Consider the following 19,181-nt stretch of genomic DNA (forward strand, 5'->3'; position numbering starts at 1 on the left):
GCGTGTGTGCGTGCGTGTGTGCGTGTGTGCTTGTGTGCGCGCATGTGTGTGTGTGTGTGCGCGTGTGCGTGCGTGTGTGTGTGCGTGTGTGTGTGTGTGTAGGTTGAGTACAGCAAGAAGGGCAGTCCTGAGTGGTTCTCTCAGCGCTGCACTGGCATCAGCACGGAAGTGAAAAACCTGGAGCCTAGCGCCCTCTACAGGTTCAGGGTGGGTGCTTCATCTTCCCATTTCACCAGTCCAACAGGAGTCCTGCCGCAGAGGAGGCTGCATGCTTAGCTATAACCATCCTCCCTCTCAGTCCCGCATATACCCACTCACTACTACAACAACAACAACAACAACACATGGTGTTTATGTAGCGCTTTTCAAGCATATTGGTGTGAAACTGCAGTCCAATATATTTATAGGATACGTGAAGTTGTGATAGAAACCTTCCTCATTAACTAGACTGTGTTCAGTCCGTTTGAGCCACCTCTTCAGGTGTCTGGGTGTGTGTGGGGAGTGTGCAGAGTGACCCCAGGTGTCTGGGTGTGTGTGGGGAGTGTGCAGAGTGACCCCAGGTGTCTGGGTGTGTGTGGGGAGTGTGCAGAGTGACCCCAGGTGTCTGGGTGTGTGTGGGGAGTGTGCAGTGTGACCCCAGGTGTCTGGGTGTGTGTGGGGAGTGTGCAGAGTTACCCCAGGTGTCTGGGTGTGTGTGGGGAGTGTGCAGAGTGACCCCATTTTAACTGGACTGACTGTGACTCCACACAGGCAGCTGCGGTCACCGGGCGGGGAGTGGGAAATTGGACTGCCCTGAAATCCATCGTCCCTCAGAAAGGTGAGACGAAGCTCTTACTGCATCCATATGTCCTTACTGGACATACTTTGTTCCTAGATACACTAGTTTTCCTGTTGTGTGACAGAAGTACACACTCCATCAATCCGTGTTATAGAGAGCAGTAGATAGTTTGTCCTGTTGTTAATCCGTGTTATAGAGAGCAGTAGATAGTTTGTCCTGTTGTTAATCCTTGTTTTAGAGAGCAGTAGATAGTTTGTCCTGTTGTTAATCCGTGTTATAGAGAGCAGTAGATAGTTTGTCCTGTTGTTAATCCGTGTTATAGAGAGCAGTAGATAGTTTGTCCTGTTGTTAATCCGTGTTATAGAGAGCAGTAGATAGTTTGTCCTGTTGTTAATCCTTGTTTTAGAGAGCAGTAGATAGTTTGTCCTGTTGTTAATCCGTGTTATAGAGAGCAGTAGATAGTTTGTCCTGTTGTTAATCCGTGTTATAGAGAGCAGTAGATAGTTTGTCCTGTTGTTAATCCGTGTTATAGAGAGCAGTAGATAGTTTGTCCTGTTGTTAATCCGTGTTATAGAGAGCAGTAGATAGTTTGTCCTGTTGTTAATCCGTGTTTTAGAGAGCAGTAGATAGTTTGTCCTGTTGTTAATCCGTGTTATAGAGAGCAGTAGATAGTTTGTCCTGTTGTTAATCCGTGTTTTAGAGAGCAGTAGATAGTTTGTCCTGTTGTTAATCCGTGTTATAGAGAGCAGTAGATAGTTTGTCCTGTTGTTAATCCGTGTTTTAGAGAGCAGTAGATAGTTTGTCCTGTTGTTAATCATCACGCTTCTGTTCCTCCTCCAGCTCTGCCGACTCCCACTGTGGAACTGGGCACGGTTACCGAGAACACCATGAGTCTGGCCTTCAGCTACGAGGCCCAGTATGAGGTCAGTACCATGAGTCTGGCCTTCAGCTACGAGGCCCAGTATGAGGTCAGTAGGGTTGGTCAGAGGATACAGTAAAGAGCTGTATATATAGGAATAGTATTAGTAGTATTTTGGGTCTTATAGGAATACTAAAAATATTATAGGAATCTTATAGTATTTCAGGACATACTATAGAAGTACTATAGGATTGTACTATAGGATTGCTATTGAGGGCAAGGATATTTAGAGGTATTACATAATTATACACTACTATAGAACTACTTTGGAAAAAAAGTATAGCCATCTCTCTGTGAGTCTGTTTATGGGTATATCAATGAATTTTCATTTGATATCATATCTCATAAAACTTGATGAGTTGGATGTCTTTGTCCTGTATGTCCACAGGTGAAGCAGTTCATCGTGGTGCTGTCATGGGCGTTTGATGACCATGTGAAGGAGAGCAAGAACTACACAGTTCACGGCAAGACTCTGAAAGGTCAGTTGCGGTCATGCTCATGTTCTACACTTCTATTCTGACTTTCCAGACTTTGGTCTAAGTGCTACTGTTTTTTTTGGGGAGTATATTGAGTAATTAAAGTAAATAAAAAAGAGCGGTATTTAGCACACTATTATCCAAATTAAAATGGACTCGCAGTGGCGGCTTTAGGAATCAAATCTGCTCAAACTGATTGACAGGTGGCGAGGCTGCTGCTGCTTCACCATACCTACAGTGATTTGTGCGTTCAATATAGATCACACTTTTTTTATTTATATTTTTATTTATTGTAGATATAGATCAGACATTTTGAAGCATGTGCTTAATAGTTTTAACTTCAATTGTCACATACTGGGTACACATTTAGCGCTAAGGGGATACCCAAATAGTCTAAAAACGAAAGAAAATGGTCATTCTCCTACCCGTGACTGCAACGTTACCAAGTACAATATTAGGCGGCGCTGTGGGTGCACATTGACAATGCTTGTTTGTGTGTGCGTGCGTGTGTGTGCGTGTATGTGTTTGAGTGTGCGTGCGTGCGTGTGCGTGCGTGTGCGTGTGCGTGCGCGTGTGTGCGTGTGTGTATAGCGTCCAACCTGACTGGCGGTACGGTGTACGAGGTGGAGGTGTGGGCCCACACGCGTGACGGCGACAGCCCCATGGCTCTGTTCCGCCAGCAGACGGCCGGCTCCCAGCCGTACCCCCCACTGCTCAAAGCCCGCGCGCTCAACCAGAGCACCGTCGACTGCAGCTGGAACGCCTCCTCTGGACTGGTGAGGCCCGCAATGGAGCTGGACTCCTACAACAACAACAGCAACGACACCAATAATAACAAGTTGCATTCATGTAGCACTTTATCAAGGCACCCAGAGCTCTTTACAGTAAAGGGGACCTCACTAATCACCAGCAATGTGTAGCACCCACCTGGGTGACCTCACTAATCACCAGCAATGTGTAGCACTCACCTGGGTGATGCATGGCGGCCATTAAGTGCCAGAATGCTCACCACACACCAGCTTGAAGTGGAGAGTGGAATGTACCAGTCGAACATCCCTAATGATCTCTAAGGGCTGCTGATTGGAGTGTGTGTGTGGGGGGGGGGACTAACTAGGAACTAATTAGGAACTAATTAGTAATTATAGATTATCTTAGACCAAAGAGCAATAATTTTAAGGGGGTGACTGACTTGGGGGCTTTATGAACACTGGAAATCAGTGCTGCTCACAGGCTGTAGAGTGTTTCAAATCAGCGCTAGTCACAGGCTGTAGAGTGTTTCAAATCAGCGCTAGTCACAGGCTGTAGAGTGTTTCAAATCAGCGCTAGTCACAGGCGGTAGAGTGTTTCAAATCAGCGCTAGTCACAGGCTGTAGAGTGTTTTTATGTGTATATCATTATCTGTGCAGATGTTTTGCCTTCTAATTTGACGTACTGTAAGATTTCTTTGCACTAACAGCTTTGGATAAATGTGTACTTACAGCAAAAAGCTTGTCATAGACTGAACTGTGCTTGTGTTCTGGGAGATTCCCTAGCGTTGCCTGCGGCTGTACAGCAGTACAGCAGAGTAATGTGCCCAGACAATATGTGGCCTGTTTTCACATTACAACCTGTAATTGGACTGTAATTACCTGGTGCTTCAGTACATCTGAGGAAGAGTGTGTCTAATGGAAGCTCATATACGGTTGGCGGTATATGAAATAGATGAGATGGGGTGGGATCTAGTGAGATCTAGTGGGATCTAGTGCTATCTAGTGGGATCTAGTGAGATCTAGTGCTATCTAGTGGGATCTAGGGCTATCTAGTGAGGTCTAGTGGGATCTAGGGCTATCTAGTGCTATCTAGTGAGATCTAGTGCTATCTAGTGGGATCTAGTGAGGTCTAGTGCTATCTAGTGAGGTCTAGTGCTATCTAGTGGGATCTAGTGTGGTCTAGTGCTATCTAGTGAGGTCTAGTGCTATCTAGTGGGATCTAGGGCTATCTAGTGAGGTCTAGTGGGATCTAGGGCTATCTAGTGCTATCTAGTGAGATCTAGTGCTATCTAGTGGGATCTAGTGAGGTCTAGTGCTATCTAGTGAGGTCTAGGGCTATCTAGTGAGATACTATGTATACTACTACTATACTATGTCTGGTGCCCTCAAACAAATCACACATAGAGATCTAGGGGTCCTGAGAAGGTCCTAGGCTTCCAATGTTTTTGGATAAGTGTATGTGCTCACAAACACAATAATCTGTATGTGTATGAACATAGATGTATGTGCATTTATTTATACTGTGTGTGTGTGTGTGTCCCTGTACAGACGTACGGTATCTTCTTTGCCACATCCTTCCTGGACCTGTACCACGGCCCTCACAGTGAGACCAGCTGTGGCAGCAGTCTGACCGTCACAGTGGACGCAGACGAGCAGTACCTGTTCCAGGTGAGCCGCACCTCCGCCACTCAGCTTAACAGTTACAGGAAGAGAGCATGTTCCATCTCTCAGTTTAAGAGTTACAGGAAGAGAGCATGTTCCATCGCTCAGTTTAAGAGTTACAGGAAGAGAGCATGTTCCATCACTCAGTTTAAGAGTTACAGGAAGAGAGCATGTTCCATCGCTCAGCTTAAGAGTTACAGGAAGAGAGCATGTTCCATCGCTCAGTTTAAGAGTTACAGGCCGCTATAGAAGAGAGCATGTTCCATCGCTCAGTTTACAGGGTTATGAGTTATAAGAGTTATAGGGCGCTATGGAAGAGAGCATGTTCCATTTCTCCAGTAGCTGAGTGCGCTTGTGGGATTGTATTGGTGGCTTTCAAATTAGATAATTTTTTCACAGCTTAATACCAGCGCTTACTGATATACAGATACAGAGCCATCTTGAGTTGCTGGTGTGCGTTGACTTTACAGATTTCACGAATATTCTATGCTGTGTGTGTGTGTGTGTGTGTGTGTGTGTGTGTGTGTGTGTGTAGGTCCGGGTGATCTCTCCCTTCCTAGGACCCCCCTCAGCCTACGCAGTGGTCAAGATGATTCCGAGCGAGAGACTTCCGCCGCGTAACCTGCACAAGGTGCGCGTGGACCTGACCCAGGCTACCCTCAAGTGGCAGCCCCCCTACGACTCTCCAGAATCCCCCCTGGTACGGCCAGCGGCCAGTATACTGTCCATGTCTAACAATATCTTACCTACTTCATTATTCATGAATTAAGTGATAAGGAGACAGAGTTCGGTTCACTGACACCATTTGAATGCGTGTCCGTCTGTGAAGACCTATGCAGTGCACGTGCGAGACAGCGTGCGCAAGACGGAGCGCAGCTACAAGCTGACCACCCAGAACAACACGGTGGAGTACCGCCTGAAGGGGCTGGAGCCGGGCGGACACTACGTGGTCACCGTGAGGCTGCGCAACATGAGCAAGGAAGCCACCTACACCCTCAACACAGGTACAGGCCACACACCTACACCCTCAACACAGGTACAGGCCACACACCTACACCCTCAACACAGGTACGGGCCACACACCTACACCCTCAACACAGGTACGGCCACCCGGCTACACACCTACACCCTCAACAAAGGTACGGGGCACCCGGCTACACACCTACACCCTCAACACAGGTACGGCCACCCGGCTACACACCTCCACCCAGGGTTATCTTCAAGAGGCGAGGTGTAGTGGTTTTTGTTGTTTCAAATATTCAAATGACCTAAAAATTCTATAAATAAACATCAAACGATAAGAACATTTTTGATATGACATCAACAACACCTATTCTCTGTGTTTCCCAAACGTCCACTAAAGTCCGAATGTTACCAGGCAGCCTGGGGCCCCTCCCTCTTATGATGGCACTTTGCACCTCAATGGTGCTGTATGAAATGCAACGCAGTCGATGGAAAATTCTGTCGCAAAAACATTGCTGTCGTAGCATTCAAGACGACAACAGAATTCTCCACACAGCCCCTATAAACGCAGCATTGGATGTGTTAACACACAGGACTGGAGCATCCGGCACACTTGAACAACACAACAGCTGTGGATTTCTTGTGCACAGCACAGACATGATGCCCAATTGTCTCCCAAATGAGCAGCTACTATTTAGTTACTATCGGCATACTGCTGTAGCAGCGTGTGGCCATCTTCAGAACGTTAGGGGTCAAGTTCTAGAATCAGCTCTGGGTCCTAAGAGTCCAGTCTCTGACCTGTTGTGTGTGTGTTCCGTCTCTGAGCTGTGTGTGTGTGTGTGTGTGTGTGTATGTGTTCAGACTCTGACCTGTTGTGTGTGTTCAGTCTCTGAGCTGTTGTGTGTGTGTTCAGTCTCTAAACTGTTGTGTGTGTGTGTGTGTGTGTGTGTGTCCTTGTTAGTCCCCCTGCCCGCTCCTGAAGCGCTGAAGATCCTGAACGAGCGCGACCACATCTTCCTCTTCTGGAAGAGCCTGGCCGTGAAGGAGAAGACTTTTAACGAGAGCCGGGTGAGTGACCAGTCTCTCTCTAACGAGAGCCGGGTGAGTGACCAGTCTCTCTCTAACGAGAGCTGGGTGAGTGACCAGTCTCTCAACCAAGTGCATGCTCGCATACTTGTTCGTTTAAAATAGTTTAATAGTTTTCTGTAAACCCCAGATTTTATTATTTATTTATTTTGCCCAAATTGGTCATGCGGTATAATGTTTTGGTATTATTAGATATTATTATTATTATTATTATTATTCAAATTAAGTTTAATTGAAGTTATATTATTTGGCTGCCAGTGCTAAACATGGCCTGGGTGATGCCTCAGGCCTGGGCTAGCGGTGTCCTGGGCTAGCGGTGTCCAGGTCACTTTAGTCCGTTCTGATTGGAATGTGCCGTGTGTCTGTTTTCTACTCCTTCCTGGACACGTGTCCCCACGCGCAGGGTTACGAGGTGCACGTGTACGACAGCGTGACCAACTCCACCACCTGCCTGGGCAACACCACCGAGACCTTCCTGCGCATCAACAACCTGCTGGCCCAGCACAACTACACCTTCTCCGTGCGTGCCCGCTGCCTCCTCAATGGGCAGCTCTGTGGGGAGCCGGCCCTGCTGCTCTACAACGACCCTGATGCCCCCGCAGGTACCGTCCCACACCCCTGGACAGGGCACACCTTACATCCCTGCTGAAAAAAACAGCCTGACCAGCTAAAGGTGGTTTGCTGGTTGACCAGCTTGTTAACCAACTTGTTTGACCACCCTATGATGGTTGACCTGCTATGGGGCAGCCGTGGCCTACTGGTTAGCACTTCGGACCTATAACCGGAGGGTTGCCGGTTCGAGCCCCGACCAGTAGGCACGGCTGAAGTGCCCTTGAACAAGGCACCTATCCCCTCACTGCTCCCCGAGCGCCGCTGTTGTAGCAGGCAGCTCACTGCGCCGGGATTAGTGTGTGATTCACCTCACTGTGTGTACACTGTGTGCTGAGTGTGTTTCACTAATTCACGGATTGGGAGAAATGCAGAGACCAAATTTCCCTCACGGGATCAAAAGAGTATTTATACTTATACTTAGACCAGCAAATCTCTTGAGAAAACATACCTTCAGCTTGTTTACCCAGCTTATGATGGTAATTCAGCTGGTTTTGCTTGTCGCACCACCTCAAGCTGGTCATTTTAGCTGGTGTTGCTGGTCTATAGTGGTGGTTTAACTGGTGTATATATAGTATAGAAGTATATATGCTCTTTTGATCCTGTGAGGGAAATTTGGTCTCTGCTAAATATGCTTGTTTGTTTGGCCGCTGTGGGAACTCCCCCATCTAATAACACAGTGAATGTAACACCTTGGCGTGTGTGTTGCGTGTGTGAGAGCAGGTCCAGATGATGCGCGTGCCCAGTCGGGTGAATGTAACACGTTTGCTTGTGTGTGTTGCGTGTGTGTTGCGTGTGTGGGAGCAGGTCCAGACGATGCGCGTGCCCAGTCGGGTGAATGTAACACGTTTGCTTGTGTGTGTTGCGTGTGTGGGAGCAGGTCCAGATGATGCGCGTGCCCAGTCGGGTGAATGTAACACGTTTGCTTGTGTGTGTTGCGTGTGTGTTGCGTGTGTGAGAGCAGGTCCAGACGATAGTCGTGCCCAGTCGGGTGAATGTAACACGTTTGCTTGTGTGTGTTGCGTGTGTGTTGCGTGTGTGGGAGCAGGTCCAGACGATGCGCGTGCCCAGTCGGCTGGTGCGGGGGACACGGCGGCGGTGGTGGTGCCCGTGCTGTTCCTGCTGCTGCTGGGGCTGTGTGGCGGACTACTGCTGCTCTATCTGCGCCACCGCCGCCTCCAGCACAGCTTCACCGCCTTCGCCAACAGCCACTACAACTCACGCCTGGGCTCCGCCATCTTCTCCTCAGGGGACGAGCTGGGTAAGACTGCCCAGGGGTTATGTGTCCTCACTCCATCTCTCTCTCCCTCTCTCTCTCCATCTCTCTCTCTCCATCTCCCTTTCTCTCTCTCTCTCCATCTCTCTCTCTCTCTCTCTCTCTCTCTCCATCTTCTCCTCAGGAGACGAGCTGGGTAAGAGTGCCCAGGGGTTATGTGTCCTCACTCCCTCTCTCCCTCCCTCTCTTTCTCTCTCTCTCTCCATCTCTCTTGCTCTCTGTTCCTCTCTCAAGTGTGTGTGTGTGTGTGTGTGTGTGTGTGTGTGTGTGTGTGTGTGTGTGTGTGTGTGTGTGTGTGTGTGTGTGTGTGTGTGTGTGTGTGTGTGTGTGTATGTTTACTAGCTTGCTGGGCTGTACTGGGTGAAAGTGCTGTTTCATTGCATGACTTAAGCATAAAATGACCTTTAACAAACTTCTAGTGTTTGCTGAGCCGATTCAGCAGAGTGTAGGAGCTGTATATAAACTTCTTTAACATGCACAGCAGGATATCTTTCCATACATGTCACTTTTTATACACCGTAAGCTCTTGTGATTGGAGAGCTTATTCTCTTTGCAACTGACTGATCTACATCACTCTTCTTCGTCCCCCAGGCGATGATGATGAAGATGCACCCATGATCAGTGGCTTCTCCGATGATGTTCCCATGGTGATAGCGTAGCAGGATTATCCTCCTCCTCATCATCATCATCATCATCAACATTCTCGCTCCTCACTATTCCCCCCCCCCCCCTCCTCCCCCTCCTCTACAACACACACACACACACACACACACACAGATATGCCCCACCCCTATTCCCTGGGTGCTTGTGCCAAGAGGTTAAACTTAACTGATGGGAGCTCCAAATCACATCTCCATCACCCAACCAAACACCTGATGGAAGCCGTTTCCAGTTTCAGGAGCAAAGGGAGAATGAGCGGAAGAAAGATATTTTTAAAAGAAAATACGAAAGATGCACTTTTTTTGGATGCGCAATAAATTATTTTTTTATATGGGTAATAGACTTTCTGGGGGTTAGAAAAAGCAAACTGTGAAGGAAAATTGAGTTTGTCAGGGATGATTTAAAAAAAGCCCTGTTGTACTATAAAGTGATTCTGTCTCAAGACCTTGCATAGGCCTAAAGCCAAACTTAGTAAATAGCTACCGGAAGAACCAACTCATCATGAGAACTAGAGTAGTTAGCAAAATGGCAAACCCAAAAAATTTCATTTATGAATGTACAGCTGAAATAAAATACATGAATACTTTGTGAAAGGGAAATGGGTACGTCTTGTTGGCACTTAGTACTTGCACAGATTTAATTGTGTTCTTAATTTGTATCACTGTGTGTCGGTAATGTAGAAATAACATTAATTTACCTATGGTACCTTGTAAGAATTTGCGTTTTTAGATTTGTTGGTTCCCAATATGACATGACTTACATAATGCAGGTGTGTTAAACTGTTACTTTTTCTTAATTGTTTTATTTTGTGTTTGTGTTGGAGGTGAGCCAGGGACTTGTTAACTTTGGCCAAGGCAGTAGAGATTGCAGCGGTACATATGGCCAGGGCAGTAGAGATTGCAGCGGTACATATGGCCAGGGCAGTAGAGATTGCTGCGGTACATATGGCCAGGGCAGTAGAGATTGCAGCGGTACATGCTTGTTTTGGTACATCAGATGATTCCCTTCAATACTTGTGAAAACAGTCTTCAGGAACCTTAAGACACTTAATGGAAAGATACTTAGTCTCTTCTGGCTTCAAAGAAATATTTGTTTATTTACAAAATGTGCTTACAATGCTGTGCCTCTCTTAATCTCTTTGCTTGGAATGGCTTGCTTAGGTTTGCATTTTGGGGGATCATTCCATCGATTCCATGGTACCATGCAAGTTCCCCTGAGTTTAGATAAAAATGCATTTATTTCGGGGGGAGGGTGCATTGGCCTGGCTGGCACTGCCCAGTACAGATGTGATGAATGCAGTCCAAATGGTCTTGGGATTTGCCACAGCGACGTTCTCAGGGCAGCAGCGATGAGGTCGAGTTCGAGGCCTGGTCCAGGAACCGGCGCCCTGACCAGAGCGCCTCAGCATAGACATTTATAAAATGGCAGTAAAAACAAACGCATTGAGATTCAGCAACATCAAGACAGAAAGATGCAATGCAGTAAAGAAAACCAGAACGCGGGACAGAAGGCTCACCACAGACCACAGACATGTCCAATGTGAACAGAGACACCATCCTAAAGGCATTAGGTAGTGCAGCGATCGAGTGGAAAGGTGGTTTGGCTTTCCAGAAGCGTCTGCTCACCCAGTCTATGCTCTCTCTCTCACTCTCTCTCTCTTTGGAGTGCTCTCTCTCACTCTCTCTCTCTTTGGAGTGCTCTCTCTCACTCTCTCTCTCTCTTTGGAGTGCTCTCTCTCACTCTCTCTTTCTCTCTCACTCTCTCTCTTTGGAGTGCTCTTTCTCTCTCTCTCTGGAGAGTTCACAGCTCTCCATGTCTGTGTTGTGTACTCATGTTAAAGCCCCCCAACCCCACCACCTTCCACCACTCCTAGAGTCCAGAACTCTCTCTCTCTGTAGAGTTCCACCACTCCTAGAGTCCAGAACTCTCTCTCTCTGTAGAGTTCCACCACTCCTAGAGTCCAGAACTCTCTCTCTCTGTAGAGTTCCACCACTCCTAGAGTCCAGAACTCTCTCTCTGTAGAGTTCCACCACTCCTAGAGTCCAGAACTCTCTCTCTGTAGAGTTCCATCACTCCTAGAGTCCAGAACTCTCTCTCTGCCCAGTCAACTGGATGTATCTGTTATTACTTTGTTTCTTTTATGTTTTATGAATGTATTCAAACAGTGATTTTAGTTTTTCCTGTTTGGGGTGAAATATACAGTATCTTCAGGGGGGTTGGACCTGTGTCTTCAGTCCTGAGAGCTGATGTACTACTAACCAGAGGCTTGTTTTACCACCTAAATGCCCAGTTGTATTGGAGTCCTGTCCCATATGCATCAGCCTCCCAGCAGACCGCGACCATTTCTGTACCACCGGCATCGACTTTCAGCATCGGCCCCGATCCAGTCAGCAGGTCACCCTACAGTGGACCACAGGGGTATGCTGCGGAGCAAGGTCACTGGCATACTCGGGTCACTTCAGGACAGGAGTAACCGCTGATCTCAAAACAACAAAACAATAGATGCTTAGTGCAGTGTTCTTTTAGAGATTAGCGGTTACTCCCAAAGTTAGCCGGGTTAGCCAGTAATCTCGCTTCGTACTAGTACACCCCTCTGGGTTAGCCAGTAATCTCGCTTCGTACTAGTACACCCCTCTGGTCTCCATCGTACCCAGCTGCTGTAGTCCCATGTGCTGGTCGGGTCTATTTTCTGTGTTCTTTTGTGCTTGTTTTTTTTATCTTTTTTGGTTTGTTTGTTTGTGACGTTCAGTTGGTTGTGGCCTTAAAATAACAGAGGAATTGAGAAAATGGGCGGTAGATTCTATTAGTGGACATTTTTTTGTTTTGTTTTGTTTTTGTCTTTAATTTGCCACTTATGCCTTACAAAAAACATATTAAGCTAGAGGTATGTACCTATGTATGTAAGTATGTATGTATGTATCTTTTTTCAGATATAAATGTCAACACGTGTGCACACACAATACACATATACACTGAACTTGTAAAACGGGAGGCTCGGAGAAAAGACAATGACATTTGCGAAAGGAAAGGAATTGATCTTTAAATTGTACTACTCGGTGTTGGCTGTGACATCTCCTATCTGAGCCATCAGGAATGTTTATTTTTCCCCTCTTGTCTTTTTTGTCTGTTTTGGAAGCCTATCCAGTAATTTAGTTATATATGTATATGTTGCTTCAGAAGTCACATATTTTAATCTGTCAAATAGAATGCGTATATTTCTTTGCACAATAATGGCACGAGGACCTCACCATGTTCTCCTTTGTTGTTTTCAAAAAAAAAAAAGAATTGATGCATCAGAATAGAGATGGTCAGAAATGTTTTTGAACCACTTATGCTGAAATAAACATTGAAACGGTTGTTGTGTTTGTTGATTTTATGAAACCTCAAATGACTTGTGTTTTCTACATCATGTCCACGCGCCTTGCTCTTCATTAACACCCGAGGGGCAGTTGCTGCAGCAAGATCAATCTTAACTGTGTCTAGCAGTTCTTTAGAGCACAGATGCTTTAAAGAGCTTAATCTAATTTATAACAACGCAATGTACAAAGTCGTTGTGTTGTATAAAATTATCCTATGGGTTGTAGACATCATTGAGAGAGTTTGAAACTGTAAAGCATGTATTCATATAACCTTAATCATAATCAAGTAATACACTGAAGTTATTCCTAACCATAATACTCTTATAACATTTTAAATAACAAGTTTAACTAATACTATTAACATACTGAAGCTATTCTACCAGAATTCCCCCTACGTGCGCTCTGTATCCCTATGTCTCTTTTTGCTGCCATGTGTCTCATTTTGTTGCACTGTGTCTCATGCTGCCTTAGCCTAGGCCTTTTGAAGAAACCAAAGTCGGCCTTGAAGCTCCAAGATAACGCGTACACAGGGCGAGCTCTACTCATAACAACCAGTAGGAGAGTGCAGGGGGGCGAACGATATTTAACCCATGCACAATGTATGACCTGTGATCACTCTATACTGTACACCCCTGAACTTTCCATAAACTTAAGGTGAAAAGTTTGTTCGGGGTAGTGTTGTCAGCATTTTTTGGGGGTATAAGTAAGAGAGTTCTACCTTTGTTCGGGAGTGCGATCGTGCGATCCACTCAGGCTTTGCGCTATGTAGTCATTAAAGGAATTTTTGCACGGAACTCTGCCGGACTTTTGCGCCTTCTTTTTGGGAGCAAGTTTTTGACTTCAGCACTTATAATGGTGTATTTTTGTTACGTTGTGGGCAAGATGTTTGGACTTAATTTCTGGCCCGAGTCTGAATATCTGCCACGACAGTTGATGCTCTGTAAAATCACACAGGTCACACTAAATAAAGATAGAAATAATAGGTTTTAGGTGCCCTGTTCTCTGTGCTAAGTAAAGCGACAGCATGTGTAACCAGTTTTCCCCCCTCCCAGTTGTGTGTGTGTGTGCATGTGTGTGTGTGAGTGCATATGTAAGAGATCACATGACACCAGCTCTTTTATAGGGCAGTGTATGGCTGGCTTTTCTGTACTGCATCCTGATGCAGGAAATCATGTATTCAGCAGACCATCAGCCCTATCTTCATACTGAGCGCCTGTCGTGCACTGCGCCAGAGAAGAACCAGGAGGAATATAATATAAAGAAAGAGGAGCTTGTGTGCCCATATTTCTAAGCAAATAGACAAAGGGATTAAAAAAAAAGAATTACACAAAAAGCTCTTTATCACCCCCTAGTGGCTGCCCTTGGTACCTCATGGAAAATGGTTTTCCAACGGTTGAGCCATTGTTATCCTAGCCTGGGTGTTCCCATGCTGCCTTGCGCACGATTTGAAGTGGTGGCGCTAGCCAGGCTATTGTTATCCTGTCCTCCCGCTCACCCGAGCGCTCATACCTGCCCTACATTCAGTCACAAAGTCTCCAGGTGAACAAAAGGCTGGTTGTCCCTGATCAGCGGGATATGCTGTGCTGAAATCCTCTTTCCACATATAATGAACGTGGTCATGAGGGCTGAGTGACCCATGGGGAGTGGCTGCACGGTGCGACACTACAGGTATTTGAGCAGGTTGTTGGTGCTGACCTTTGCAAGCCGATAGCGGGCCAGATCTCCGCTTTGAAAAAAAAAAAACTTTGTTCACAAAATACAAAGCAATTAGAGAATTACATGGAATAAATTGGGATGTTTCCTATTTACTATGCATGAAATAAATACAAAAACTTTCAGAATATATTGTTTTTCATCGCTCATAGTTCAGTGGACTGCATGCTCAACACGGGTAGGCTATCAACATTCAGGGTGGGAGCAGAAACAGGCCAAGCAGGAAATACAAAGACAGCTCGAGTAGGCCTACCTGTTTTTAAAGAATCCCAATCCTTGTCGGATGGATGCTACACGACTTTGACCGTTTTGTCAAGCCTTTGTGTCACACGCGGGGGAAGCTTGTCTCGAAAGTCTACCTGTTCTTGTGAGAGCCCATTCAGGCACCCTTATATTCATCTCTGTTCTTGTGAGAGCCCATTCAGGCACCCTTATATTCATCATCTGCAAGCTAAACTGTCACCTGTGCAGAACACACAAAAAAGTGACGCTGGGCAGCGGAGGACAAACCAGGGAGTGGAGATTGGCACACACACACTGTAAAGTTGTCCCTTTGCTGCAAGGCCTCCAGGGACAGTCAATGCTGCCTTTGTCTTGTATTCGGAGGCCACGCCTTCAGTTCAGTTCAGTTCAGTTCAGATATCTTTATTAGTCCCCGAGGGGCAATTCGGTTTACAGCCAACCCATCCATTAAGGGGTTAAAGTTTAAAGAGTGCATTAGCATACACTAAATAAATGTATGCAATGTTAAGAAAGATAAATAGACAAATAAATAAGTAAATACTGCAGCAGTCATATATCACCTATCTACAGCCACACACAGCCGCACACACACACACACACCCACACACCCACACACACACACACACACACACACACACACACACACATACACACCCACATACACACCCACATACACACCCACACACACATACACACACACACACACACACACATACACACCCACACACACCCACACACACACACACACACACACACACACACACACACACACACACACACTCACACACACACACACACACTCACACACACACACACACTCACACACACACACACACACACACTTCGCCTGCCAGTGACGGAACAGAGCAGCAGAGTCCAAGAGCCAGTATTGTTGTAGTTCTGTGCATTCTTTTCTTTTAACAGTCTTCTATGATGTTCATTTAACAGTCTAATAGCAGAGGGAATGAATGAGTTGGCATAGCGGTTAGTTTTACGTATTGGCACATGGTACCGCCGACCTGACTGCATGATAACCAATTCATTACTGAGTACATGATTTGTTTGGCAAGATATTCTTTCTGCTTTCTGAACCACCCGTGTTTTCCAGAGAGAACAGAGATCTTCTAACTGGGTACCAGTGATTTTTGAGCATACTTTGACAATGTCGCTCAAACTTGTCTTGTATTGGAAGGCCAAGCCTTTGCAGCGTCTGCAACTGCTCTTGTATTCGGAGGCCAAGCCTTTGCAGCATCTGTCATGCTCTTGTATTCGGAGGCCAAGCCTTTGCAGCGTCTGCAACTGCCATGGTATTCGGAGGCCAAGCCTTTGCAGCCTCTGTTCTGCTCTTGTATTCGGAGGCCAAGCCTTTGCAGCCTCTGTTCTGCTCTTGTATTCGGAGGCCAAGCCTTTGCAGCATCTGCAACTGTGCTGCTCTTGGCGGTCTTTTCAGCTCCCCCTCACAAGCGACAGGGTTGACTCAGGCACTCGACTTCATGCTGTAGGTGGCGACAAAAAAGACTTATAATCTTCCACTTGAGTGATGAAATTTTTCTAATCCCCGTGAGTGTTGTGATTTATTTATTTTTTTTGCCATTCACCAATCCATATGCATGCGCGCACACACACACACAGAGACACACACACAAACACACACACACAGAGTGGATACTAAATCCTTTCTGCTGAAGCAATCAGCTGTACACTGAGATGGCCATCTTGAGTCTGGCTCAGACACCAGACACTTCAAATCATCATTTTCACAGCGTGAGATCGCCAAGTAGCTCTCGCACACTCTGGAAGAAGAGATAGCAGATGAGGATAAAAACCAGTCGGCACACAACATGGACATATCTGCCCAGGTGTACAGGTGAACACAACATGGACATATCTGCCCAGGTGTACAGGTGAACACAACATGGACATATCTGCCCAGGTGTACAGGTGAACACAACATGGACATATCTGCCCAGGCGTACAGGTGAACACAACATGGACATATCTGCCCAGGCGTACAGGTGAACACAACATGGACATATCTGACCAGGCGTACAGGTGAACACAACATGGACATATCTGACCAGGCGTACAGGTGAACACAACATGGACATATCTGCCCAGGCGTACAGGTGAACACAACATGGACATATCTGACCAGGCGTACAGGTGAACACAACATGGACATATCTGACCAGGCGTACAGGTGAACACAACATGGACATATCTGACCAGGTGTACAGGTGAACACAACATGGACATATCTGCCCAGGCGTACAGGTGAACACAACATGGACATATCTGCCCAGGCGTACAGGTGAACACAACATGGACATATCTGCCCAGGCGTACAGGTGAACACAACATGGACATATCTGCCCAGGCGTACAGGTGAACACAACATGGACATATCTGCCCAGGCGTACAGGTGAACACAACATGGACATATCTGACCAGGCTTACAGGTGAACACAACATGGACATATCTGCCCAGGCGTACAGGTGAACACAACATGGACATATCTGCCCAGGCGTACAGGTGAACACAACATGGACATATCTGCCCAGGCGTACAGGTGAACACAACATGGACATATCTGACCAGGTGTACAGGTGAACACAACATGGACATATCTGCCCAGGCTTACAGGTGAACACAACATAGACATATCTGCCCAGGCGTACAGGTGAACACAACATGGACATATCTGCCCAGGTGTACAGGTGAACACAACATGGACATATCTGACCAGGTGTACAGGTGAACACAACATGGACATATCTGACCAGGTGTACAGGTGAACACAACATGGACATATCTGACCAGGCGTACAGGTGAACACAAATGCCTTTTGTCTTGTACACATGTATCCACTATCCATACACAGCCACACACAGAGAACTGAGTATTTTTACTGACTGCACTGAATAATTTTACAAATGGGACTCATTTATAAAAAATATTTTCACTGGATTTAAATTGTGTAGATCACAGCTCATAAGTACAGCAGTCTTTTCATACATTATTTAGATGAAGCTACAGTCTCCTTTCTAAACCTATTTGAGGCATCTTGTGAAAGAATCTTATATAGCCCATCACTTGCCCCTGTGCTGCCTGAGCAAGCTAAGTGATGTACCCTTTATAACTTAAGATATGGGATACTGCTGCTATAAAGAAGCCGATACAGCACCAAATCATAACTGTTCCTTCCTATCCAAGCAAGTAACACATTATTGTGGTCTCCCTCATGCCATATGGAGCAACTACTATGTGTATTTTAATGCATTCTGACAGACTGAAACAAATAAAGGCTAGAATGGCACTGCATTGCCAGAGATCCTGTACAGTTTTATTTCTGCTTCCATGAGTTGTAAGATATGGCATCTGGTGCTGCTGGAGCTGCTGATTTCCACTAGTGTTCATGACAATTGGACCAGTAGCTTTTACGTGAACTCAAGTCCTTGTGCTGTCCTTGTGTGAGCAAAGGAGTGTGTGTAAACTTAGCTAGTGGTGTCTCCTCAATTGATGCCTTTAAGCAGGGATGGGCACAAATACATCAAAATGTATTTCCAAATAAAATACAAAATACCCACCTTAAAAATGTATCAAAATAAGCTACAAAATACAGCAGCCAAAAAATTTATCAAAATAAAATACTGTATTTTTGTATTTTCAAAATACTACAAAATACTGTACTTTTTTCTAAAAGCCTTTTTCGTCTATCCCTTCACTTGTACACTACCTGGAAAAACATCTGAAAGCAAGAGACTCCTTCCATAATCAGTCAACAGATTAGATATGCTGACCCCTCATGTTAGACATCCCAATATAAACCTCTGCCCTGAGAAATGTTCGGTAACTCAAGGAACTCTTCCTTTAAAGGTGCCCTGCCACACGAATTTCATTACTTTGTAGTAATGTGGTAAGTTCTACCATGGACTCTGTAACATTTTTTTGTGGAAAAAATGCCTTGGTTACCTTGTTTCAAGCCATTCTAGCTGGTATAGAAAGCCTGCAGGAAGACACAGCTCGATTTGCGACAGTTCTCATTAATATTCAACAAGCTAAGCTGCTTGACTCTGATTGGCTAACAGCTAGTCGGTTTCGTCCATAACATGACAGCTGTTATCAACTCATTTTAGCTTCATGGTATGAACTTAGCTTGGCTTGCAAGTGCTAGCAATGTCCGAATGGGCATAAAACCTGCTAAGCTAGCGAGTGCATTAAACCTGTATAACACAGCACTTCCTTGAGTTGACAATAATGTTTTACTTACGGACTGGGCACTGGTTAGTCTGGAGGACCAGACCCAATCTGAAAGATTAAGGATCTGGCCACGAATAACGTAATGGCCCAACTCGAGGGGCGGCACCAAGCACAGATTTGAAAATCTCACTGCACGCAATTGGATAACACTATACGACCAATGATCAATGCCTCTAGCCCGCCTATATCAGATACACAGATATGATTGGTTCCCCACGATGCAAGGGGCAAAAGTTACGTGCATCATTACTCGTTGCCAGAGTCTCTCGCTGAGCAAATGCTTCCGTAAGAACTCTGGATTCCAAGGGTAGGCACTGGTCTTAGACTGCCGCGATGGTAGCCTACTGCTCCAGGCTTCAACCTTTTTGCGAAGCCTGTGGCATTGTTCCAAAAACTAAACTGGAGCCATTTGATCCTCAACTCTGGG

At 45.9% G+C, this 19,181-nt stretch overlaps 1 protein-coding gene across 1 annotated transcript in view; it reads left to right on the forward strand.

The window, feature by feature from the left end:
* The window catches only part of sorl1 (sortilin-related receptor, L(DLR class) A repeats containing), a 63,437-nt gene extending 50,903 nt beyond the window's left edge, over nt 1-12,534 (forward strand). The window contains exons 37-48 of the mRNA XM_076290062.1: nt 103-207; nt 751-817; nt 1,619-1,701; nt 2,086-2,176; nt 2,765-2,949; nt 4,471-4,590; nt 5,120-5,284; nt 5,414-5,588; nt 6,509-6,615; nt 7,037-7,235; nt 8,291-8,503; nt 9,110-12,534. Of these exons, the coding sequence (XP_076146177.1) occupies nt 103-207; nt 751-817; nt 1,619-1,701; nt 2,086-2,176; nt 2,765-2,949; nt 4,471-4,590; nt 5,120-5,284; nt 5,414-5,588; nt 6,509-6,615; nt 7,037-7,235; nt 8,291-8,503; nt 9,110-9,177 (1,578 nt within the window). The 3' untranslated portion in view covers nt 9,178-12,534. The remainder of the gene's footprint in view (nt 1-102; nt 208-750; nt 818-1,618; nt 1,702-2,085; nt 2,177-2,764; nt 2,950-4,470; nt 4,591-5,119; nt 5,285-5,413; nt 5,589-6,508; nt 6,616-7,036; nt 7,236-8,290; nt 8,504-9,109) is intronic.
* The last annotated feature ends 6,647 nt before the right edge of the window (nt 12,535-19,181 follow it).

Source organism: Alosa pseudoharengus, unplaced genomic scaffold (assembly GCF_046254945.1).
Source record: "Alosa pseudoharengus isolate Yale_2024_CS ecotype anadromous, Long Island Sound unplaced genomic scaffold, YU_APseudo_1.1 YU_APseudo_1.1_scf_18, whole genome shotgun sequence".
NCBI lineage: Eukaryota > Metazoa > Chordata > Actinopteri > Clupeiformes > Clupeidae > Alosa > Alosa pseudoharengus.